At 40.8% G+C, this 24,415-nt stretch overlaps 2 protein-coding genes across 2 annotated transcripts in view; one reads left to right on the top strand and one right to left on the bottom strand.

The window, feature by feature from the left end:
• DOCK5 (dedicator of cytokinesis 5) overlaps positions 1-14,627 on the top strand; it is a 192,065-nt gene extending 177,438 nt beyond the window's left edge. The window contains exons 48-52 of the mRNA XM_040966317.1: positions 2,200-2,366; positions 7,787-7,955; positions 8,576-8,714; positions 9,809-9,912; positions 10,497-14,627. Of these exons, the coding sequence (XP_040822251.1) occupies positions 2,200-2,366; positions 7,787-7,955; positions 8,576-8,714; positions 9,809-9,912; positions 10,497-10,601 (684 nt within the window). The 3' untranslated portion in view covers positions 10,602-14,627. The remainder of the gene's footprint in view (positions 1-2,199; positions 2,367-7,786; positions 7,956-8,575; positions 8,715-9,808; positions 9,913-10,496) is intronic.
• Positions 14,628-16,630: 2,003 nt separating this feature from the next.
• On the bottom strand, positions 16,631-20,151 carry GNRH1 (gonadotropin releasing hormone 1). Its single transcript, XM_040965897.1, has 3 exons — positions 19,739-20,151; positions 17,757-17,852; positions 16,631-16,672 (listed from the first exon to the last, which is right to left on the bottom strand). Exons 1-3 carry the CDS (start codon positions 19,889-19,891, stop codon positions 16,631-16,633), a joined length of 291 nt encoding a protein of 96 aa, XP_040821831.1. The 5' UTR covers positions 19,892-20,151.
• Positions 20,152-24,415: the final 4,264 nt, after the last annotated feature.

The following is a 24,415-nucleotide window of genomic DNA, read 5'->3' as shown; positions in this document are numbered from 1 at the left end:
TCAAAATACCCACAGGCCGGTGATAACTGCTGGCTGGACCATCTGCCTAGAATTTCTTAGTCCCTGGAGCTGGGGTGGGGCCCAGGAATTTTCTAGCAAATGATCAGATATTTCTGGTCATGAATACAACACTTTGATCATCTCTATTCTATAAATGAGGCTTTCCTAAAGCCAGTCACTGGCTGTTCCCAGCATACCTAGCCTTATTCTTACAGTTCTCTGCAGCTTTGTTTTCTGTTTTGATGAAAGTTGATGATATTCACACCTAAAGGAGAGAAGGAGAATCACAGGTTACAATGCAAGGAGGTGATTTCATTATTTTTGACAGTTGTAGCACGTTCCTCACAGCTCCCATTTTCTTGACACTCCTGAGAGATGAGAGGAGAGGTGCAGGTGCTAATGTCTTTGTTGCGACAGTTGATTACATAATTACATCTAGCTTCATTTGCATGTCCTTTTTTTCTTTAACACTTATTCTTGATTCACTGATTTTCAAATTTTTTCTTGAAATCAAAACTTTGAATTTCTTTTTATATTCTCTTCTCCTATATTCCCATATATCTACGTTCACTACAGTGTTTTCCAGAGTCTCCTTTTAAGTTTTGTTTTGTTTCCTTTTTGAAAAGCAAACAGAGTGCTTCGTTAACTGATTCACTCCCCACATGCCTGCAGTGACCAGGACTCCACCATCCCGAAGCTGGGAGCTGGCAATTCAGTGCAGGTCTACCGAAAGAGTGTCAGGGACCCAAGTGCTCAAGCCATCATTGCCACTTTCCTGGATGTGCAGTAGCAGAATCCGGATCAGGAACCACTGGCCCTGGGCACTTCAATGCCAGAGGTGGCATCTGATCAAATGCCTTCCCCACAACATCTTTTTGACTGTCATTTTTTTTTAAGATTTATTTTCTTATTGCAAAATCAGATATACAGAGAGAAGGAGAGACGGAGAGGAAGATCTTCCATCCGATGATTCACTCCCCAAGTAACCACAATGGCCAGTACTGTGCTGATCCGAAGCCAGGATCCAGAAACTTCCTCCAGGCCTCCCACGCAAGTGCAGGTTCCCAAGGCTTTGAGCCGTCCTCGACTGCTTTCCCAGGACATAAACAGGGAGCTGGATGGGAAGTGGAGCTGCCAGGGTAGAGCCGGCATGCATATGGGATTCTGGCGCGTTCAAGGTTACGACTTTAGCTGCTAGGCCACCACGCCAGGCCCTTGACTGACTTTTTAAATCATCTTAGGTTCACCCTAAGCATTTGTTTCTAGTTTTTGTTTTTTTTTTTTAGGAATGTTTGTCTTTGGCAAACAAATTCCTGGCCAGCAAAGACTGAATTAGGCCACCTGTGCTTCCTCACGATGAGACTCAGACTAATGCTAGCAAGTAAATGCAGTGTGGTGCCACAAAGGGGAGAAGCCTGGTGATGTCATGAGCACGTAGGGTACTGTCCTACACTTGTAAGCTGCAGCAGGATGAGCCTCAGGTCCAGAGCTTCAGGCTAATATACCTGCCAGTTTTCAAAAGGCTCAAAGCAGCTGAATTAGAAAACCCAACAGAAAATTTTGTTATTTTATTGCTGTATAAGACAACAATCTTTAGTTTTTGCTCTCTCATATCTCATAGAAAATTATGCTGTCTTCTCCCTAATCTTAGATGCAGGACTTAACTTGTGTCATATGATTAAAAATGTAAGTACAGTCACTCACTCATTGGCTGGTACTGTGCTGATCCGAAGCTAGGAACATCAATCAGTCAATATAACGTGTAGATGCAGTCAGGAGACATGATAAACACATGATGAGGTGAATATGTGTATGTGTTGGACTACCAGGTCTTCTGGCACAGTATGGCATACTGTGGTACAGCAAGCTTTTCCTTAATTATTGGGTACTCTACACAGTTTATGTGGCACACTTTCATATAACTGGTAGTGCAGTAGGTTTGTTTTACATCTATAGCAGCACAAATACTTGAGTAATGTGCTGCAGTAATGTACAGTGGCACATGTCTCAACAATAGGAATTTTTAGCTTTGTGATCCCAACAATTGAGGTTGCACAGGTACCAAACAATCAGAACAGGGTGCCAGCTAATCCACAGTAGACAGGAGTGAGCCACAGACAGGGTGGCTGCACTGGCTCCTGGAGTGTGAATTCTAGACCAGCTAACCTTGAGGTGGGGGATGGTGTCATGTGTTTCCAGCCACCCAACTTGACCGAACGGAAGCAGAGCCGCACGGGGTCCATTGTGCTCCCGTACATCATGTCCTCCACTCTGCGGAGGCTGTCCGTCACCTCAGTGACTTCTTCTGTGATTTCAACCTCTTCCAACTCGTCTGATACTGCTCCTTCCAGACCAGCATCTGATGGGTAAGATCTTAATTCCCCATGAAGGATAGAGTAACACCTTACTCATGCCTGCCTTTGATCACCAAAGTATAAGTGTGTCTCTCCTGCAACATTACAGTATGTGGATTACTAACCTTTGGGTCATATTTTTGTCCTCGTGAAGAATATCTTTATTAACATGATGAAAATAACCACTAACAATGAAAAATGAAAGAAATAAAAAGACAGTATTCCTTATCTCCTTACTACCAACTCTTACCTTGTTGTCACTGGCTAATTTATTTCATTGTTTTAAGTTTTGTGTTTACCTTATGAGTAAGTCATATTATTCCATGCTGGCAAATTCCTAAGACAGAAGCAGCTGTATCATGAAGAACCCCTCTTCAATCCCTGACTCCAGCTTCCTGTACACTCTGCAGTGTCATCCGGTATGACCATCCGGTTCTTGGATTCTTCTGGCAGCTCTTACAGGCACGCAAGATGATCCAAATGCATATTCTTTATCTTTTTATGTGAATGATACCAGCCTCTTAGCTTTTCTGTAACTTAATGATCTTTAAAGTCATTCTGATTTGGCACATAAACAGTCTCCTCTTAACACTTTCTTCAGCTACAGGCAGCTCAGCGTATGTCTGTGTCATCACATCGGTGCCAACTGAGGAACATTTAACTGGCTTCTGTCTTTGGTTGTCACTGCAGAATGGAAGTGAATGGCCTTCCATGAGTTTTGCACATACAGAGCTCTGTCAACATGAGGAAAATCCAGTGAGTGCCAGTGAGTGAGATTTCCCTGCCAGAGACGTGTTTGCAGTTTTCAGAAATTAGCCAAGGCCAGTGTCCATAGAGGAGACATTAAGTTACACTCCCTGTAGAAACACTACAGAATGCTCAGTTACCCGCACGCTGCCACCAAACCATTATCAGTTTTAATATTTGCAATTCTGATGATGGGAAAGCATTTTTTATAGTTTTGTCTTTGGTTTTGTTTTGTTTTCCTTTCTCTTGGTTTATGTGAAGTTGAGCATCTCTGTCCTTTGTCTTGAAGGTGTTCACATTTTAATTTCCATGAGCTATGGACAGATACTTTGGATATATTATCCTATAGAGCTGCTGGCTCTTTGTAAAGTGATATGGAGTATAATCCCCTGGTTTCTGGTCTTTAACTGTTGATGTTGAGCTTGTACTTTTATTGATTCAGTTGGGCCAATTTTTTATGTAATTGTATGAAGCAATATTTTATGACCTCTAAATTTGATGTCATACTTAGACACCTTTCTCACTCTAAAAGCATAAAAACAGATACTAATTTGTTTGTTTGATTTTTAGGATTTCACCGCTCATAATTTAAACTGTTATTGTTTGGAATTTAGCATACATATAGAGCCAACTTCTTTTTTTCTTTTCGCTAAGAGGCTACTGTGTTCTATCTATAGTATTTAGTGAGAAGATTATCTTGCCTGTATTGATACGAAGTATAAATTTTTGCCTTCAATTGGATTTCTGGGTTTTTTTTTTTATCTTTTTTCTGGACTCTCTCTCCTATTTCTTTGTGGTATCTACTCATGTTCAAATGCTAAGCAGTTTTAATGCCTGTGGCTTTAAAATGCTTTCAAGTACAGGTATTCAATTTCAGATTTCGTCTGCTCTCTTTTGACTTAACTAGTCCAAAACCTTATTGCTATTGCTTGTAGGATTATGCTAACTCATGGGCTAACTTTGGAAAGGTGAATGACTTTCTGGTGTTAATCCATCTTTGCCAAAAAATAGGACTTCCCAGTTGTTCATCTTTAACATATTTGAAAGTAATGACTTTATAGTTGTATTCTTTCTCCTTAAAGTTATTATTTTTAAACAATTCTTTTTTAAAGAAAGATTTATTTTTATTTGAAGTGCAGAGCCACCAAAGGGAGAGACAGACCCATCTTCCATCTGCTGGTTCATTGCCTGAACATTGGCTGTAATTGCCAGACCTGAACTCATCTGAAGCCAGGGGTCTGGAGCTTCTTTTGCATTTCCCACATGGGTACAGGGTCCTGAGGACTTGAACCATCTTCCACTGCTTTCCCAGGCTGTAAGCAAAGAGCTGTATCAGAAGTTGAGGAGCTGGGACATAAACCAGCACTCATATGGGATGCAGACTGTGCAGGCTGAGGCTTAGACTACTGCACCGCAACACCAGCCCCAACAGTTCTTTACTAATTATAAAATTAATATGCATATATATACATGTGCAAAACAAAGTAGTATTGTTTAACAAAATAAAAACACTATATTTTGCTACTCAGAAAAAATACAATAGTTTACTGATTATAATAAAAATACACATGCTTTTTACATAAGTAGAAAAGTTTGTGGCCTACTGATTAATTTAATAGATGATTAGTATTATGCATAATTAAGTATCTAAAACTACATTTTGATACATTTTTAATTCCTTATTTTAATAATTATATCATAGAAATTAGCTGCCCAAATTGCCTGTACCTTACCTGGATATCAAATATTTATTATTTCCTAAATTATTTATCTCCCATTGATACAGATATCTTTACAGAGTTCCAGTTATATCACATAATATCATACTTTTCTCATCTTTATTACAACATTTTCCATATTACCATGTAATCTTTATTATCATTTTTTTTACTGTTTTTAATGGCAATATAGTTTTTATCATACAAATGTGCTATGATTAACCCTCCTCTCACAGAAAAATATTTAAGCCAAGTCATTTCTAAACTATTAATCTAAAGATGAATTATTGGGGTCAGCGTTAGGGTACAGTAGGTTAGATCATAACCAGCCTTCCATTTGAGTTTCATTTCTGATCCAGCTCCCATGCCGGGCCTCATTGCAGCCATTGTGGCCATCTGGGCAGTAAAGCAATAGATGGAAGATCTCTTTGTCTCTCCTACTCTCTCTCTGTAAGTCTGCCTTTCAAATAAACAGATCTTCAAACTTTTTTTTAAATGAGAAAAACAGATTAAAAACTCAGTGTAAAATTTATTAAAAACAATTTTGAGAGACAAAGAACAGAAAGAGATTAGCTGAGAAAATGCTCATCTGCTGGTCCCCTTGCCAAATGCTTGCCACAACTAGTGCTGCCCCAGGCCAGAGCCAGGCTTAGGAACTCAGTCTAGGTCTTGTGCATTGGCTAAGAAGGACCCAGGCACTTGAACTATCACATGCTGTTTCCCAAGGTATGCACTGGTGGGAAGCTGGAATCAGACTCAGAGCTGCAGCTCCAATCTAGGCTGAGACGGAATGTGGCCTTTCCAGCCAGGATCTTAATTGCAATGCCAAAAGAAGGAGGCCAAATAATGGCACTTTAGGGCACCTCAAAAATATTTCCCAGAAAAAAATATGTGATATTGGTCACAAAGTACAACCTTTGAGCTACAAAACCAATCAATTCGGAAATTGATTGAGCAGCAAAATGACTATTATTTTTGTAAGATTTATTTATTTTATTGGAAAGTCAGATTTACAGAGTGAAAGATCTTCCATCTGCTGGTTCACTTCCCAAGTAGCCATAACAGCTGGAGCTGAGAAAATCCAAAGCCCGGAACTTCTTCCGGGTCTCCCACAAAGCAGGGTGCCAAGGCTTTGGGCTGTCCTCGACTGCTTTCCCGGGCCAGAAGCTGGGAGCTGGCCGGGAAGTGGAGAAGCCTGGGTTAGAACTGATACCCATATGGGATCTTGGTCCATGCGGGGCAAGCAGTTTAGCCAGGGCAGAATGACTATTGTTAATAATGCCTTAGAGTAAGGTCAAGCGTTTGGCATAGCAGTTGACTGCCTGGGTAGTTGCATCCCATGTCAGGTCCATGCTTGGGTGTTGACATCTCCATGTTTGATCCAGATTCTTGCTGATATGTACCCTGGGAATGATGAAGGCTCAAGTAATGGGTCCCTGCCACCTGGCTGGGAGACCCAGGTAGAGTCTCAGCCTGGCCCAGCCCTGGGAATTGCAGACATTTGGAAAGCCAACCTGTGGATTGAAGATTCCCTTTCTCTTTATTCCTCTCTCTCTTTCTCACTCACTATGACTCTGCCTCCACCCCATTTGAGGTAAAATGAAAATGATAGTTTATAAGTTACTGTAATGCATGCTTGAAATTTACTCAGTTATTATCCCCACGTATACACACAAAATGGTAATTATGTGAGTGATATGTAACAGAGAAAGCAGAAAGAACAAGATTGCCCATGAGTTGAAATTGTGATCGTCTGCTAAGTGATACATTTGTAGCCTATTATATTCTATTGTATAAACTCTAAAATTTCTGTAATAATTTTTAAAGTGTCTTCGCCTGCTTATTCCTTCGCAGATATCTTAATTTTCATGTACTTAATCATCAAAGTAGTAGACTTTTCTTCTTGAAATACCTATTTGTATCATTCACTAACATTTTTAAATTCAACAACTCACTATTCATTAGCAAAATTCCTTCCATATTTAAGATATTTGACCACCATCTAAAATACATACATCTAATGTTTTAAGTTTACTAGTGTTGCTTTCTGCCAAATAGAAAATTTTAATTTTAAATAGTAAGAATTGAATTGATAGTTACTTCATATTATTTTATTTTCAAGCAGTTTTAATTTTTTTAGACTTCATTTTTAGAGTGATTTTTGATTCAGAAAAAAATTGGGCTAAATGTTTAGAAAATTCCCATATGTCCCAAACTCTATCCCCACACCCAGCTTCCATCACTCCCAGCATCCCACAGCAGAATGGTTCTTTTGCTACAGGTAATCTATATCAACACATCATTATCACCTAAGGCCCTAGTTTACATTCATGTCCATTCAGGCTGCCTTCCTGTAATGCATCAGCGGGGAACCTAGTTAGAAGCAGAGTAACAAGACTAGAGCTGGCACTCTAGTGTGTAATGCCTGTGTCCTACCATGCTGCAGTGCCATTACCATCCCTCCAAGCTTCTGATTCTCATGGAGCCAAATCTAGCTTAATCAAACCTCGGCTTGTTAAACACTCATTTTACAGATAAAGAGCTGTTGCTTCCTCCCAGCCTGCTTTCCAGCTTCCCCCTGCTCCACCTTACTCTACCATTTGAGAGCAGTTACATGCATCACACTATAATACTAAGAAAATGCTATTTTGTACAAGTACAGTTAAAGCTGCAGGAAATGTTAGATTGAGTACTTTAAGCAAGAGTAACTATTCCAGTTTGATTTTTGAAGTTTTACCTTTGCTTATTAAAGCCTTTTCCTCTTAGCATCAGATAAATGCTAATACTTGCGATCATGTACATTTTTGAGATATTTCATTGTCAATCAGAAATTCAGATTTAAACTTTGAGAGTCACATTGGGATCACGATGAGGCTGAGAGGTCATAACCCTGAGTCCTTCGGGCGCGAATGTCAACTGCTGCTGGATCAATGTTGGGTTCTTTTTGTCTTTGTTTCTGGCTGATAGGTCAGTCCTAGAGCCACTTCTAGAGCGTAGGGCATCATCAGGTGCCAGAGTTGAAGATCTGTCCCTCAGAGAGGACAGTGAGAACCGGATCAGCAAGTTCAAGAGGAAAGACTGGAGTCTAAGCAAGTCCCAGGTCATTGCAGAGAAAACTCCAGAACCTGATCTGCTGGTAAGTAGAAACTGTTTGCCACAACCTGCCCCCAGTGTAGACAGGCACCATCCATGCCATAGTGGTGCATCAACAGGACAAGCCTGGATGTGACTTGTTCTGGGACACAGCAGCCTGTGCTCCTGTTGGGCCAGAAAAACACATCCTGAGAATACTGTGGCTCCGAGTCAGTATTGGCAGGAGCTCGTGTGACATGTGGGTTGACACTTGGAGTTGTGGTTCTCACCATCATACTCCATGAGTCAGTGCAAACACAGTCATTTCTTTTAACTTAAAAAATAAAGTTGCTTTTCTTCCTGAACCACGTGAAGCTGTTGTTACATATGGCAAGACCAGATTTCCTTGATAATCAGGGTACTTCTCTGCCAACAGAAAGGACAGTGTCCAACAGTGGTCAACAGGAAGGCACTGGCCAGCCAGAGGATAATCTGTGGTGCCAAGATTCCCAGTTAGTGTCTACCGTGGTGCCCAGTACATGGCAGTGGGTTGGGCTTGCCTGCCTCCTCTGGAATTAAGTCCTTTTTCATGTTTCTGCTCAGCACACAGGACTATTCAGAGCCCTTTTGAGGCCTGCCCTCCTCACCGTGAACTCATGTGTTATTTTTCCCGCCTGGTTCTAGAGCCCAACCAGAAAAACACAAAGGCCAAAGAGCCTGCAACTAATGGACAATCGGCTAACCCCATTCCAGGGGTCTTCCCCTCCTCAGTCAACACCCTTGAGCCCACCACCACTCACTCCTAAAGCTGCCAGGACTCAAAGTAAGTCCTCCTGTATCCCTTACGTTCTTTGGGCTAGGAAGTGGATTATGTTTTTGCAAGTGGGCAGTCTATTCAGACTTGCCAAGTAAATGAGACTAGAAGAGTGCTCCAATTCAGTAGTAGTGGATATAACACAACTAACCTGGAGTTGGCAAGGAACCTTAGATTGCTATTATTAAGACTTTGTAGGAACAGGCATTTAGCCTAGCTAAAATATTGGTTGAAATGACACATTGGAGTGCTTACATCTGAACCCCAGCTCTGGTTCCTGATTCCAACTTCCTGCCAACACAGACCCTAGGAGAGAGTAATGATGATTCAAGTAATGGGATTCCTGTCACCCATTTTTGAAACCTCAGACTCCCAAGTCCTGGCCTTGCCCTACGCTAGACCTGGCTGAGGCAGGCTTTTGGAGAATGACCCAGCAGATAGGACCTCACTTTCCCTCTGCCCCCAAATTATTTTGTAAAACTTCTGAATGCCTACCTATCCCTTTTCCAAAGGCAAAGATTTGAAGGAGGTACATATGGATTAGGCAGGATGTATGGGACTTATGAAGTAACCATCGGGTGTATAGACCCATAGAGGGACAAGGAGTAGCTCCATCCCCTTTATTCCTTACAGCCTGGCCTGGAAAATCAGAGATCTGGAACACTTGAAAAGAACGAATCCCCATAGTACAAAAGCCTAGAAAAGGTATAAACCCACCCAGGCCACAGAGGAGGCCGTAGCTCACCAAGAGCTAGATATATAAGATAGGGTTTCTTGGAGGAATTGGTATTTACCTCAGCACATGGATTGTATCAGAGAACAGGGCAATAACCTTGTTCTAAAAACTGTTCTCATCTTTAGCTTAATGGTTTAAAAAAAAATCCCTGAACAGAAAATCAGAACTTCTACGTCACAGCTGCTTGTGAAGCATGTTTAGCCTTGTTGAGAATGAAAGGTGTAACTTTGGTCAGGTGAAACCAGAGGTCTTAGCAACATAGCTGACCAGATTAGATTAGAGGTGATAATGGTTCACCCCTTGGAGAGCATTGTTTGAATGAGACTACTAAATTGCCCTCTCTGCCCTCATCTCCTTTGTATCCCAGGTTCCCCATCTTTGCAGACAGATGGACTGATGACTGTTTCTGTCCCGCCTCCGCCTCCCCCCAAAAGCAAGCCCTATGACAGCAGCCAGAGGAATTCTACAGAGGTAGGGAAATGATGGCTGATGCTTATGCTCAGGAAGCACCAGTCCTGGGAATGTAGCTGTTTTCCAGTCTGTCAGGCGGCAAGTTTTCCCATGGATTTATCCCTGCAGCTCATTTCTTGGTTCCTTCTTGAAACCTTTTCACATAAGAGTAAACATAGAGTCATTGGCTCTGCCTTTCCTGGGTAGAGGGAGGTTAAGTCCCTGTTCCCATTTGAAGAACTTCTTTCTTCTGAATGAGGAGCAGTCATTCTGGAAAGGCCTCGGGTAGATTTTCTTCATCATTCTACAGCTGTTGAGTGCCTTCTGTATATACATGCCAGGGGCAAGAGTGCCAGGGATATAGCAGTGATTTGGTGTGAGTGAGTGTGTGTGTGTGTGTGTGTGTGTGTGTGTGTGTGTGTGTGCCCTTATTAGTTCAAGAGGAACAAGCAATGACAAGCCAGTCTCCTTTCCCCTTGCACAAGCTGTATAGACAAACTCAGACCAATTAAAAACTGCCAACAATATGTGGCCAATGGGAAGAGGAGACAGGATTGACGGCAAAGCTAAACCTCATCTTTGATTTTGTGTGTCTTGTCCTCTAGGTTGCTCCCCCTCTGCCTGTCCGAAGAGAAGCCAAAGCCCCACCCCCGCCACCCCCCAAAGCTCGGAAGTCTGGGGTCCTTTCCTCGGAGCCTGGACCTCAGTGAGTGTCCAGCCCTCTCTGGGTGCCTTCGTCACCCGCTGCCTGGGAATCCGCCTCCAGGAAGCACTGTGCTCGTTTCCTGGGGCTCCATGCAGACTGCCTTTCCTGATGGTTCAGCGGGCTTTGTTCCTTCACAAGCTTCCCTCTGATGCATGCAGGAGGCCAGGCCACATCCCGTCCAGTACATTTGGGATTCCAGAGCTGGCTGTGTCCTGTGTGTTTCAAAGGAGAGTTCTCCTTCCCTGTGGGGCTGAGTCTCAGCCTGTACTGAGGAACCACCAGGTCTGTAGACGCCCAAACCCATTCTCCCGCAGCAGGGCAGCAGCCCAAGCCCCTACTCTGCAGAGGAATGTCTTGCTTCGCTTCTGAAGAGCTGTGCTGGAGACGTGGCTATTTTTTTCTCATCTGGACATACCTCTTCCATCTAGAATTTTGAAATAATTGGATATCAAATATATCTTAGTAGCCAAAATAATCTTGTCTTTCTAATGTCTACCATGTCCCTTGAGAGGAAGAAAACACACATGTTTAATGCAGATTGGCTGTTTTCAGGTGTGAGTGGCCACCCTCCTTGAGAAAACAGACTTACATGTGAGCCCTGAGCCCTGGGTCTCCCCACCCCTACTTACTGAGGCACAGGGAGGCCTTCCTGCCAACCCACTGCCCCCACTGGAATGCCACCATCCTCCCAGCCAATGGCATCGCTGCATGGCCGTCTCTCCTCAGCTCAGATCCTTGGAAGCTCTTCCTTTTGCACACGTCGTTTTTCTCCTGTTACGTCTCCCATGCTCTGATCATTGGCCATTGTGGACTAAGGAGCGTGGGTTCAACAGCTTCTCTTCCACACCCCCTCTGGATGACTCAGTGGCCCAGCCTGCTTCTTGACTTTACCCTTGAGAATACAGTGCAATATTTCTCTTTATTTATTCCTCTTGATGGTAGAGTTAATTTGATTCCTTGCAAATGGTACTAACATCAGTACTCCTTTCAGAAGAAAAAAATAGGGTGCTTGAGCCGGCCAACTATTCCTCACACAGCAAGCCACACGTACTCACAAGTGTCAGGAGCAGGAAAGGCCTTAAAGTTCATCCAGACAACCCCCTCCTTGTGTAGATAATGAAGCTGAAACTTCGCACAGTTGGACTGCAAATGTTTACTAATAATCCAGCTCGCTTTGGGCCACTCCCAGATCCACAAAACACCTTGGACAGACTCATCTTTGAAATATCCCAGAGATTTGTGAACTACTGAGGTATCTATGGCAAAGTCAGAAGCTTTGGACTGTGACTGCTGCAGGGAAGCTCACCTGTGCCTGCCTCACCGCCTTGCAGAGAGCAGGGAGACGGAGTTCACCTGCGATTGTGTGCCTTTCACCATCCCCCTTTCAGGAGGGACCTGCAGGTTCCCCACAGGGATCGAGGGAGCAGAACCTCTGAGACATGTGGCGCATGCTAGTCAAGAAAGCCAACCGCATATTCTAAAGGCACTGTGGAGAAGGACGTTCTTCACCTTGCCCTGGGGAAGCTTCATCATGGTGTCACAGGAAAGGCCTACGCCTTGGACCTGAACCCCTCTGGTTTCCTATTCCAGCCACGACACTCTGCATGCTACCAGAAACTATTTGAAATGGAAAGTTTTCATCTTCTCACCTTCCAGAAGTGGAGATGATAACTCCCACACAGATTGTTCTAAGGTGCAAATGAGATGGAATATATGAAGGAGTGGTTGTCCTTTGTTCTCTATGAGGCTTGAGCAAGATCTGGAATTCTGGACCAATTTTAGTGATCCTCTTTTCTGTGTTGATTTGCAATGTGAATGCAGGTACAGGTTAATTCTGCACACAAAATCTTTTTCTGAAAGACACCATCTTTTGTATCATTATCTATAATAGAGATGTAGTGTTAATAAGAACTGAAGAGGGTTTTAAGTGGAAAGAGTTCAGCCCTGCAGGCAGGGCTTTCAAAAGGTGGAGGCAACAGAATGGTTATGAGGAGCCTGGGGGAATTTCTGAGAATTTAACTGGCCCACTGGCAAGAGAGATTTGGATGCCTCACCCTATCTTTAAGATGCCATGAAAATAGAAAGAGTCAAACTGAGTCAGACACCCCAAACCTCAAGGCTGTCCTTCCAAAATAGAAGTGACTCTCTGAGCAGAGGCTGGGGCCCTGTGTCTCTCAGGTCACATGATCTGTTAGTGGCCGCATACCTTCTCTTTTTCCTTGGAACATGTTTTTCCTTCCACCTTACTGAACATACTGGCCTTCTACTGCCTGTACATGAAGGATCTCATGGAACATAGTGGATAACAAAAGTCATCAGAAAGTCCATTTCCTTGGGAAGCCATTGGATAGGAAAGAGTTACCTGGACAAAAATTCATAATATCTGGCTTGGAGTCAAAGAGGAAGACTGCAAAGAAATGCCTGATGATTACATACGTGCAGGGAGGAAAGAGAAAGAACTGATCTTTATTTTCATTGCTGAAAATCTACAATATAGGCAGACAGTGAAATTAGCCCCAAAGTAGCCACAACCTTTGTAAAGCTTGTGGGTTGGTGTGCTGTGGTTTAAAATTTTTGTTTTTCACCTGTTGTCTTGCTCTGGGTGTTTTTTGTTTGTTTAAGTTCTTACTGAATGGCAGACATGTTGTTAGCCCCTGAGGATGAGACAGCTTGATATGTTCAGTGCCAACACCTCCAATATACAAACACTGTTGACTCTGGTATGCAGTAGGGTTGGAAAGTGAATGGCATTCGGTAATAAAATCCTAAATAAGGCTGCTGGGCCTTCATCTCCTTAGTCCTGCATTGTAACCATGGTCTCCTGCCAGGGAAGCTCATTGAAAACTGCAACCACACTTCAAACCCCCAAAATAAAACAATATATATACCAGGATTTCCAATAACCCTCTGCTTGTTAACTCTTCCCCAGCTGGAAGAGTTCATTCCCTCTAGCACTCCCAGTTCATGGGGCTGATGTCTCACCTGAAACACAAGATGAAACTGACATAGATGCCATAAATCTTAGGTGTGCAGATGGGTGAATTTTCACATAGCTTTATACCTATGCCACTATCTCAGATACCAAAATGGGCTGTTTCCAGATCCCCCAAGAAGGGTGTTTGCAAGGCTGTTACGGTTTGTGCCTACTTTACTCACACTTCTCAGGTATCATGAAAGAGGAAAAAAGCCTCATCATGAGCTAAGACTATAAATATGTATCCTTTTTAGCAAGTCAATTTACAGTCACTCCACTCTGTTCCCTCTCCTGTTAAAATATATACATATGAGGCCTCAGTCTTTAAAATCCTTTCAGTCCCAACTTCTTTCATTTTAAGTGAAAAGTGTTAGAAGGAAACTAAATTTCCCTATGAAGGCTTCTAGATCCATTTCCCAGACTTCCCAGTTTTGGTGCTTTGATTTTGGCATATCAGGCTATTAAAGATCAAAAGATTTGGGTACATTCATGAGTCTGCCTACAATACCCCAGCACACCCTGAAACTTTAACATAAATCATTATAATTCTTCATAATTATGTGTAAGCCATGTCATTTTCACAGTAGTCTCTAGACTTAACCTTGTCTACACTAGACTTTATTTTAATAATCATGATTTCCTTCCCTGGTAGTATTTGGGAAATTGGCAAATATCACTTCATTGGGAACTCATTCAGCTGTAAGTCACTTCTTGAAATTAAATCGGAAAAGGTAATTTTCTCCTTGGATAGGTTGAGAATCGAACCATCCATTCTAATCTTACAAAAGAAAAAAAAATACGGCTTTATTCTCCAATTAATGATTCCAGGCAGATTCTTCAGATCCAACCTAAGTTTGTCTCTCGTACGCACTACCCAGATCCACTTTTTGGAGCTTGTGTGTTGTCCATCTAAAGTTTGTCAGAAGTTCCTTTGTCATGATTCTGTGACTAATACAGTTTCAGATATGGGTGATTAGGACGTGTGCATTGAAGTAGAAGAATTTTGTCAGATTTGCTGTTATTTATTTTTTAAATTAAAAGTGAAAATGTCTTGAAGTTTATTGTGTGTTTTGTTTGTTATTACCTTGATAATTACAAAATCAAAGCATTCCTGAATTTTGTAATTTTTTTCCTTATTGACACTTCTTTAAAGACATATCATCCCCAAAGCCCCCTCTGGGTTGTTTCATTTTAGAGCGCGTTAGTTGAAACATGTGCTTGTGGGAACCTGTTATCTTTGCTCTAAAGTAATTAAAAATGCAAACCATTTGATTTTTTTCGCCCTTCCATCCATCCCTTTGGTATCTGAACTTACAACTTTCTGACAGAAGTTCACTTAATGTATCAGTAGCACTTCTATTTCTTTACTGATTCACTACACACAGTTAAGCAAAGGTGATTAGAGAATATTAATAAAGAATATCAAGTAAGATGGTATGCAATTTTGCAATTCTTAAACTAGTTGAACCTGTTGTTACCTGAAAAGAAACCACACCCAAGTCTAATTACATAAGAATTTCTGAACATGGGATATCTATCAATCAATAAATCTCTCCATATATATGCATACATGCATACATATGTAGTAAGATTTATTTTTATTGGAAAAGAGGCAGATCAGATTTACAGAGAGAAGGAAAGCCAGAAAGATCTTCCATCTGTTAGTTCACTCCCCAAATAGCTGCAACAACCAGAACAGGGTTGATCTGAAGCTAAAAGCCAAGAACTGCTTTGGGTTTTCCACATGGGTACAGGTTCCCAAGGTTTTGGGCTGTTATCTACTGCTTTCTGTGGCCATGGTGGAGGGCTGGATGGTAAGTAGAGCTACCAGGACACGAACCTGCCCATATGGATTCCCAGCACTTACAAGGTAAGGATTGAACCAATGTGCCAGACCCCACATCTGTATATATTTTTTTACATCTCCCCATGCTTCACTTGTATTCCAGTTAGTTTTCACTTGAAGGAAGGATCTTTCTGTGGAAGAGGAAACTTTAGTCATGTGCCCACCTTGGCTTCTGTAGAGTATCATCAAAGTAAAATTACAAGTCCATGGAAACTTGCTGGTTTAGTGTTTACAGGCCTAGGTTAATCGGTGGCCGTTTTTCACCTGCATGGATGAAAGGCAGGGGTGGATGAGAGTTATGAGATTCCTTTAGTCAACAATAGACAAGTGATATCATTCCCCTTCTCATGGAGCCTGAGCCCCCATCCCTAACACCTTTAGTGTAGACTTATTTAAGTACTATTCTTCTCCTTAGTTTGTAGTTCCTGTCTTCACAGTGGTGATTACAAGTCAGCTGCTTTCTAGGATTAACTCTTAACTCAGTGTTACAAGAGGTCAGGCATACCCTGCAGGATTCTGGGTTGTAAGACCTAGCATTCAGTTAGCTCTGTGCCTGACATCCTACCACTAGACTCTAGTTCAAGATACTTTGCAAGAACATCAAGCCCCAAGTAAACAAAGGAATAACCAGCCCACCCATAGATAGGCTGGGGTCACAGCATCTTCAGAAGAGTATACTGCCCTCTTATCATTGGCCACTCCAAGGGAGCCCACAAGCATAAGAGGTCTTTCCACGAGCTGATCATACATTTCCAACCTCTACTTTAATTCGTAAAATTTCATTCTCTCATCTCTCCAGAAGTCTGAGGATTGAGCAATAGCTGCCCAGCTCCTTGTTCTAGCCACTGAAAATAAGCTATTGCCTTCTTCCACCACACTACTATCATTAGTGGCTTGCTATATATGCCAAGCAAGCAGATTTGATCTGTGGATTCTATTGTACTTCCTCCAACCTGATTGGCAGTTATTTTCTAACATCTGCCACCTGTAACCACACCATGTAGGATGCTCCTTGACAGGTTTATTGCAATGTTTTTTCTCCTGGAGTTCTGAGTTAAAGATGTAATATTTACACCATACTGTTCGTAACATGGTTCTTTATTGTGAAATGTGTACAACTTAATTTCTGAATCTCACACGATTTTGTCAGGGGTTACAATTGTCATTGTCAGGATTATACTTAAGTGTTGTCAGTCCTTTTGGCCAGATGAACTTAAATCTTCCTCTGTCCAGATTCCTCTTCAATCAGACTTTCCTAAAAAACATGTGAGTAAAACTATATGAACGTCTACTAGTAGAATTCCATTGCATTTTTGCTAAAATGTTATTTGACAAGAAACACTCATTTTCTTGTATTAGAAAATGCTAGAGAGATTGCAGGGATTGGCTCTTTTTAAGCTTCTTAATAAAATCAACATGAATAATTTGAAATGAAAAAGATGAGAGAAAAATCTGATCTGTCAGTTTACTGTTAGACCAGACTCTGCTCCAGTCCCCTCATAAGTTTCCCTGGAAAATATCATTGCCTGTTGTTATCTTTGTCATATAGTAAGCAAAATTAGAAAATGAAAATAAAAATGTCTGTTCATTTTTCCTTTGTCATACCTTTGGGTATGAAAGAGAAAGTCACTAGAGAAAATTTAAATTATAGTTTATCTTTATATATGACTTATTCAGGCTTTCCCTGCTCCTGGGTATAATGGATAATTAACCTTGGATGTCATGACTGCAGCACGTTAAGTGGACTATAAAGCTCAGAAAAAAATCCACTGAATTCAACAGTCGACTTCTGTGCTCAGCTCTCTTCATACTTCCGTCATCAATCCTGAAATTAGATTTCCATTCTTAGTGGGAATTAGAGAATCCTAGTCTTATTATAAAACTGGACATCAAGCCTTTGGCTCTGGATTATAAATTTATCAGTTTGAAATTTTTTTATATATATTTTGAAGAGAAAAGGTCTGAAATAGAACACAATATCCCAGGTTTCAGGAAAAGCATGTGACAATGGCAAGAACAATTACAGCATCAGGTGGAGGGCTATGACAGCCTGGAGCAGAGTCCCCAAGAGGGATTGATGGTTATTCTTGAAGGCTTCAAATATTACAGTGTGAAGAAACTTGGTTCATTGCCCCCAAGACTGGAGCCAGGATTAGAGGATGAAGACGGTTCCAGCCCTTGGGGTAACTATGGAAGGAAAAGGTAGGTACCAGCAAGTGCCTTGTCACAGGAGGTACCCAGCTGTTGGGAAGCAGCAGTCAGCCCATGGTGACTTGCAGGTGTTCATCAAAGGGCCTTTGCACTGCTACAGCTTCCCACATTGCAGTCACCTTACTCACCAGAGCTTCCTTCAGGCCTCTGAGGGCAGAGTGTGGCTGGTGGATGGTGCATTCAAAGCGCTGGGGTTCTATCAGCTGATCAAGCTCTTTGGTTCTCTGGAGAAAAAGAATGTACTTGTTGGAGATGCAAAAATAGAAAGAGTTTTTATTTCCACCAAAAATTGTTCCTGTATCACAAAGTCAAGGGGGTCGTGGAACGGAGTGGGGGATGTGAGGAGACAAATTTGTCATCAGGAAGAGAGGACCTTGGGGATGAAAGAGAAGTGCCTCAACTTTATAAGGAGAGGTGCATACACCCACAATACAAGAATCAGGATAGGGGACTGACGTTACAACAGAGCAAGTTGAGCTACCAGCAGTTGAAATCCTGGCTTCTCCATTTCTGATGCAACTCTCTGCCAACATGCCAAATAAGCAGCAAAAGATGACCCAAGTTCTTGGTGCCCCCACCACCCGGGAGGGTGAGCTGGATGGAGTTCTTTGCTCCCAGCTTCCACTGCACTTATCCCTGGCTATTAGAGTTGTTTCAGGGAATAATCCACTGATGAAAAAATCTCTCACTCTCTCACTGCCTTTCCAATTAAAAAGTCCTAACAAAAACAAGAGGGGTGGTATGCATCTTGTAGCTTTTACTGAATATTCTGGAGTTCATTGAGATTAATTTCACATATAATCTGTGGAGAAGAGACTTCAAATTCTGGAACTTCTGTGTTTCATAGTAAATTAACTATTTCTCTTTAAAAAGATTCATTTACAGTCAAAATTAAACGTGTTTATGTTTTTCTAGCTAAATCTCCCAGTTTTGGTCCTATTTTTGTTTCAACTAATCAGTCAACAATACTGGCACCTCCTGTGTACGTTTTACCCAATTCTGTGAAATCACATTTTGTAGTGTAAGGGAAAAAAAAAAGCCGAAGTGTTAATGTTGGTGGTGTTAGTCCTTAAGTGCTAAGTAGTCTATCAGAAATTAAATCTAAGATGTTTCCCACTAAAAGGGTACTTCAAGACACTTGCAGCAAAGTGGAATTAAAAGTTAAGTTTATTCGGTTGAAACAATTTATACATGAAACAATTTAACAATATGCATGTTATGTAAAAACCCTTATCATATATGGTTTTCAAAAATTTTTTGCATCAAAATTAAAATCATCTCCTAATTTCATGTATGTTTTGAGGAATCCTAATTATCTTGTTTTGTGTTTGCTAACTCCTGAAGTCTCTCAGTGTCCTGCTTTTTAATTAAGTATCCCTTTCAGAAGAAATGGCAGGGCTTGCAGCCTTGATAAGGATACACACAAATTACAGACATGCTCTACTGGCCTACTCTCACACATATGTTAATGGTTACTTATTTTTATACTTGAAACGTGGAGACTCAGGCAGATAATCTGTTGCTGGTTCACTTCCCAAACAACCATGATGGTCAGGGCTGGACCAGACTGAAGACAAAAGCTAGAAACTCTAAATACTTGAGCTATCACTTGCTTTCAGAATATGCACTAACAGGAAGCTGGGCTTGGCGCTGGAGCCAGGAGTTGAGTTCAGGCCCTTTGCATGGGATGTAGGCAACCCAAGCAGTATCAACTATACATCCCATAGATATTTTTAAAGATGAGTTGGAAAACAATATGCCGGAGTCCTAGGCTTTTCTTTCCAAATCTCAAAGAATCATTTTCTGCCACATATCTTGGTTCTATCCCCTTCCACTTATTTTTTGGTAGTATCTTTGGCATTCCATTTACTGAGTGTGCAACACACCATCATGCACTTGATGCTGTATTAATTTGGACCCTGTTCTGCTCTTAGATTCCTTAGTCCCTGACTGAACTGAAAGTAGGAATGGGCTGCTGCTTTGCAAGTATCTTACCTTGACTATCTAGGGTGGAGCATGCATAGAGCTGTTAGGGCCCATGCTGAAGGCTTTATAAAGTTAAACAGAATCAATATACTGAATCTTATTTTTGAAGTCAAGAGGAACTTACCTCTTGGAAAGAATCAATCAAATTTTCAGCATTTCTCTTTCCTCCAGGGCGCAGCCCATAGGACCAGTGTTGGCTGGAACAGCCCTCCACACACACAATCAATAGCAGCAGTCCAGTGAGCAGTTTGGGAATTGGCTCCATTCTAAGGAACATCCGTGCACAATCAAAACATACTCAGACTGGGGTGAGTAAAGCATAAAAGCCTCTTTAGTTAAAAAAAAAAAAGTCAGTATTTTGATCATTAACCTTAAAGATGAAATTTGGAATCACACAGTTTTCACACAGATACTAAACTACAGAGATGTCTATACATTTGCTTCCAGAGTTTTCTAGCCACTGTGGATAAAATTAGTATAGCTTGAGCATTCCTAGTTTGAAAATCCAAAATCCAAAATGCTCTAAAATCTGAAATTCTTACTGTTGATGTGACAACACAAATGGAAAATCATACTCCATGAAACTTTGTTTCATGCACATTTAACATACTATATATAATCTTCAGGCTGTATTGTAAGGTATGTATGAAACAGAAATGAACTTTGTTTTCATTCACTTCCACAAGCTATTTTGTATAGAAAATCTTCCAAAATAAAAATGATCAGATAAAACACAAAATCTGAAACATTTCTGGTCCCAGTTATTTTGGATTTGGGGTATTCAGTCTGTTTTAAACTCACATTTCAGGAATTTTAAGAACTAAAGTTTTGTTCTATTTATCCAAGCACCATGATTCATTCCTTATCACAGTCCCTTTTATGCTCACCATGTCCCACTGTGTGAACCGGCCCTCAACCCATTGAGACTGGATAAGAGAGAGCTGGTCCATCTGCTTCTACTGAGAAGTAGCTTCTAGAGGTACCTCTGGCTAATCCAAAGTTGGTTGACATTAAATGGCTATGCGATGGTTCTAGTGACATTTTGCTGACTACTGTTCCTCTTGTTTTCCAATCAGTGCTGCTGGCTGAACCATCTGTGAAAATGAGAGAGGACTTGAGTCTCAAAGCAGGGAGTCCCAGACCAGCTGCCTCCTTGGCCAAGGGGGCCTCTAGTGATCTAATCAAATGGTTCTCCATAGGACTTTTCATTTGATGGGAAGAGGCTAAAGATAAGGTGAAATACTGGTTAGCCAACTATAGGGTTTCCCAAAAGTTGAATCTCTTTTGTTTGGCAGCATCAAGAGCAGTAAAGGCCAAGGCTCCTTTACACATCATTACACAGGAACTTAGCCTTTGAGATACAAAATGCTCCCTAGATATGTAGTAGCAAGTGATCTAAACAGAAATAAAGTGGTTTTTTGGGGGGTGGGACGTGGTTTACCTGTTTAGTTGCAAACAGTCAGAAGATCCCACGTCTCCTTTGGGCTGTGTTGAGTGCTGGGAGTTCTAGAATTCCAGCTTCCTTTTTATATGAAAATTTTCTAGGACACTGAAATCTTTCCTGCTGGTAAATTATACTACATATGCACTGTGTAGTTTTTTCATAGTAATTTTCCTAATCCTCACATAAAACCCTTTAATGGTGTATGTAATCGGAATCCCCACTGGTGTTATCTGTTAAATTTACTAAAGCCCAGCCATTAAAATCTCAGCTAAAACTTTTATAGCTGAAGCAATTATTTAAAAAGATTAAGCTCCAGCTTCTTTGGATTCCCTTGAGGAAACTTGCAGACCTATCAAGAGTTCAAGGAAAATAGATATCGTAGATAAAAGAAAGTTAAAAACATACATAAAAACTTGGGAGACTGCAATAAAATTACTAATAGAAAATAGAGTCAGGATGCCTGGGAGTCAGGTTCAGCTTTTAGTTCCTCATTTATAAAAGCAGAAATTTAAACCAGATTTTCATAAAGTTGTTCCTGGTTTAAACACTTCAATTTATAAGTGATTTTTTGATACTATGCAACATCCATCTAGGATCCCAAATTAGGTGTTATGAAGTTTGAAAATCCCCCTACCCTCCTATCTACTGGATTCCCTCCTTATTTTCTTGAAAGCTTTTGGTAGCATTAAAAATGTTAGAAAGAAACATAGACATTAGAATGTACTAAAGGGGTGGGGGGGGGGTGCTGACGCCATAGTTAACGGGCTAATCTTCCCATATGGGCATTTGTTCATGTCCTGGCTGCTCCACTTCCTATCCAGCTCCCTGGTTGTAGCCTGAGAAAGCAGTGAAGGATGGCCCAAAGCCTTGGGACCCATGTGGGAGGTCTAGAAGTGGCTCCTGGTTCCTGACTCTGGATCAGTTCAGCTTCTGCCATTGTGGCCATTTGGGTTGTGACCTAGAACCCGGAAGATCTTTCTGTCTCTCCTTCTCTCTCTGAATATCTGCCTTTCCAATAAAAATACATAAATTAAAAAAGTGCACTAAAGGCAATATCATGCTGAGCAAACTAGATTGCAGTTCAATTCATTTCCATAGATAGTTATTGGGTTAACATATGCAAACCAGTGTGCTAACACAGCAAACACAAAGATGTGAAATGATAGTTGCATGTTGTGTAAGAACAACCTCATTCACTGATGTTCTACCCTAGTGGCATGACCTTGGACATGCTAGTTACACAAGCATTTACTGAAGACACAAAACCATTACTCTTTATTACATTCATTTGGATGCAAGATCGTCTTCCCCTAATTTACCTTTGGGCTATAATCCATAATAGTCAAGATGACATCCTAATTTGATTTGTCTGTTAATAACTCCCTGGTATCTAGCCTGCATAGGTTCGAATGAATGAAATGACTCAATGACTGGATAGAGAAAGCAAGTATGTTTTAACCAGATTAGGCCTAATGCTTCCTTTTTTTCTGCATCAAGGATGTTTTAACTGATGCAGAATTAAATCTTCATGTTCAGTGGACTAGATGGCCCGCTACATTAGCTAAGCCAGAAAATGGTTTAAATATAACTAGATCTTGTTCATTTTAGAGATCATTGGCAGTTTCCCTTCAGGTAGGAAGGAAACCAATCAGGCATTGCACAGTGTCCTCTGGAATAGTTACATCTGTGAGGATTGCAGAGGAAAGAAAAATGGTGTCTTGCCAGTAGACTCCCAGCCATCTCTTGTGGAGGCTGGTCGGTCCTTATGATAGTGTCAACAAAAGGTTAAATGTTAAAGCACGGCTGGCTACAAAAAGAAAAAAATATGAAATTAAAACATCTGATTCACTTTATTTCATTCAAACACAAGTATTAAATGCCATTTTACTGTGAGCAAGTATTATCTCACTATTTAGGTGATGACTGTTTTCAAACAAGAGTTCATTGTGTTTGCACAGTTGTCCAATTCGTTTCTGCTTTGGTGAGACCTGCTATTAGTGTTGCTGACACCAAAAAATATGGTTTTGTTAGGAATCACTCAAAGCAGGTTAGTAATGTCTGGTCTCTATTGTTAAGTGGACATGTATTTCTGAGTAAAAACCGCTGGATTTCCTATAGTTATTGGTGTTAAATTTTTGACATTTTCAGTTTTAAGACGAACACAACAAAATGGCCTATGAGTTCATTCAGTATGGTGTGCATTTTTTAAGGCTTAGGTCACAGCTCTCTAGTGTAGAAGCCAAATTTGTCTTATTTTCTATAGCACAACTATAATTATTATAAAATTAATGACTTTTTGATGCTTAGTGACAAATTGTGAACCCTTTCAATTTACCAAGAGCCGAATAAATAAAGCGGGTTTTAAATAATCACATTTTGTATTGCCATGTTTTGCTTTTCCCTAGATTTCAAAGAATGACTTTAGATGGAACACTGCTTCATTTTTCAGTATTAATTCAGAAGTATTACAGTAATGATTTTTGTGATCTTGCAGAATGACAAATGGGAGACTTTTTTTTCCCCTAATGTAAAATCTCAGCAGGTGGAATAAGGTTAACTCCTGCTGATATATCTAATCGGGTTGTGAAAAGGTTTCAGAGAATTAGTTCTTAAGTAAGTACTTTATATTGAAGTAATGTGAGCACTTTTCTTTGTAGTAGTAAATCTTTTAATTTCAAATACAATACTTCCTTGGGGAGTTAATAAAACCTGGCTATTCTATTAAAGGTAATTTAAAGTTGACTCAGGGTTGGATTTATAGTATAAACAGACTTATAAAATAGACTGGAGAAAATATTCCAAGTCTTGATTTATAATAGAAACCTTTGCAGGATAATGAATTCCAACATTTCCTATAATTTGCTTGGAAATGTATTTGAAGGAACTAAATTTGTATTAAAAAAATCTGTATCGCTTTAGATAATTATTTGAGTACTGAATTTTATTCGTGTAAATAGTCTCATTTAGGTTGAAACTGTTTTGTCTGGCCCTCCTTTCAACCACTATTGTATGGACACCTTTTATCATTATGGTTAAGAGAAGTTTTACTACTTTGAGACATTTTTCTCTAAAATACTCTGTCCTGTCAGGTGAAACATCTTGAGGTAATACTTTAAAAAGATTGATTGATCTGTTTATCTATTTATTTAGTTGAGAAGCAGAATTAGAGGGAGAGGATGACAGAGGTCTTTTGTCTGCTGGTTATTTCTGCAAAAGGCTGGGCCAGGTTGAGGCCAGGAACTTCATTAGGGGTTCCCAAGTGGGGGCAGGGGCTCAAGTCCTGGGGCCATCTTCAGCTGGAACCTGGATGGTAGGTGGAGCAGCAGGGACTCAAACCGCATTGATATAGCATGATGG

Source organism: Ochotona curzoniae, unplaced genomic scaffold, assembly GCF_017591425.1.
Source record: "Ochotona curzoniae isolate NIBS_2020 unplaced genomic scaffold, NIBS_Ocur_1.0 scaffold_4505, whole genome shotgun sequence".
Lineage (NCBI taxonomy): Eukaryota > Metazoa > Chordata > Mammalia > Lagomorpha > Ochotonidae > Ochotona > Ochotona curzoniae.
Note: the sequence above shows the minus strand (reverse complement) of the source record. Positions and strands in the feature narration are given on the sequence as shown.

Coding starts and splice junctions, on each gene's coding strand:
- GNRH1 (XM_040965897.1), bottom strand. CDS start 19,891: ATGTTCCTTAGAATGGAGCCAATTCCCAAACTGCTCACTGGACTGCTG. Junction 17,853..19,738: donor TGATTGATTCTTTCCAAGAG/GTAAGTTCCTCT, acceptor CTTTTTCTCCAG/AGAACCAAAGAGCTTGATCA. Junction 16,673..17,756: donor GAGGCCTGAAGGAAGCTCTG/GTGAGTAAGGTG, acceptor CATGTTTTTTAG/GAAAGTCTGATTGAAGAGGA.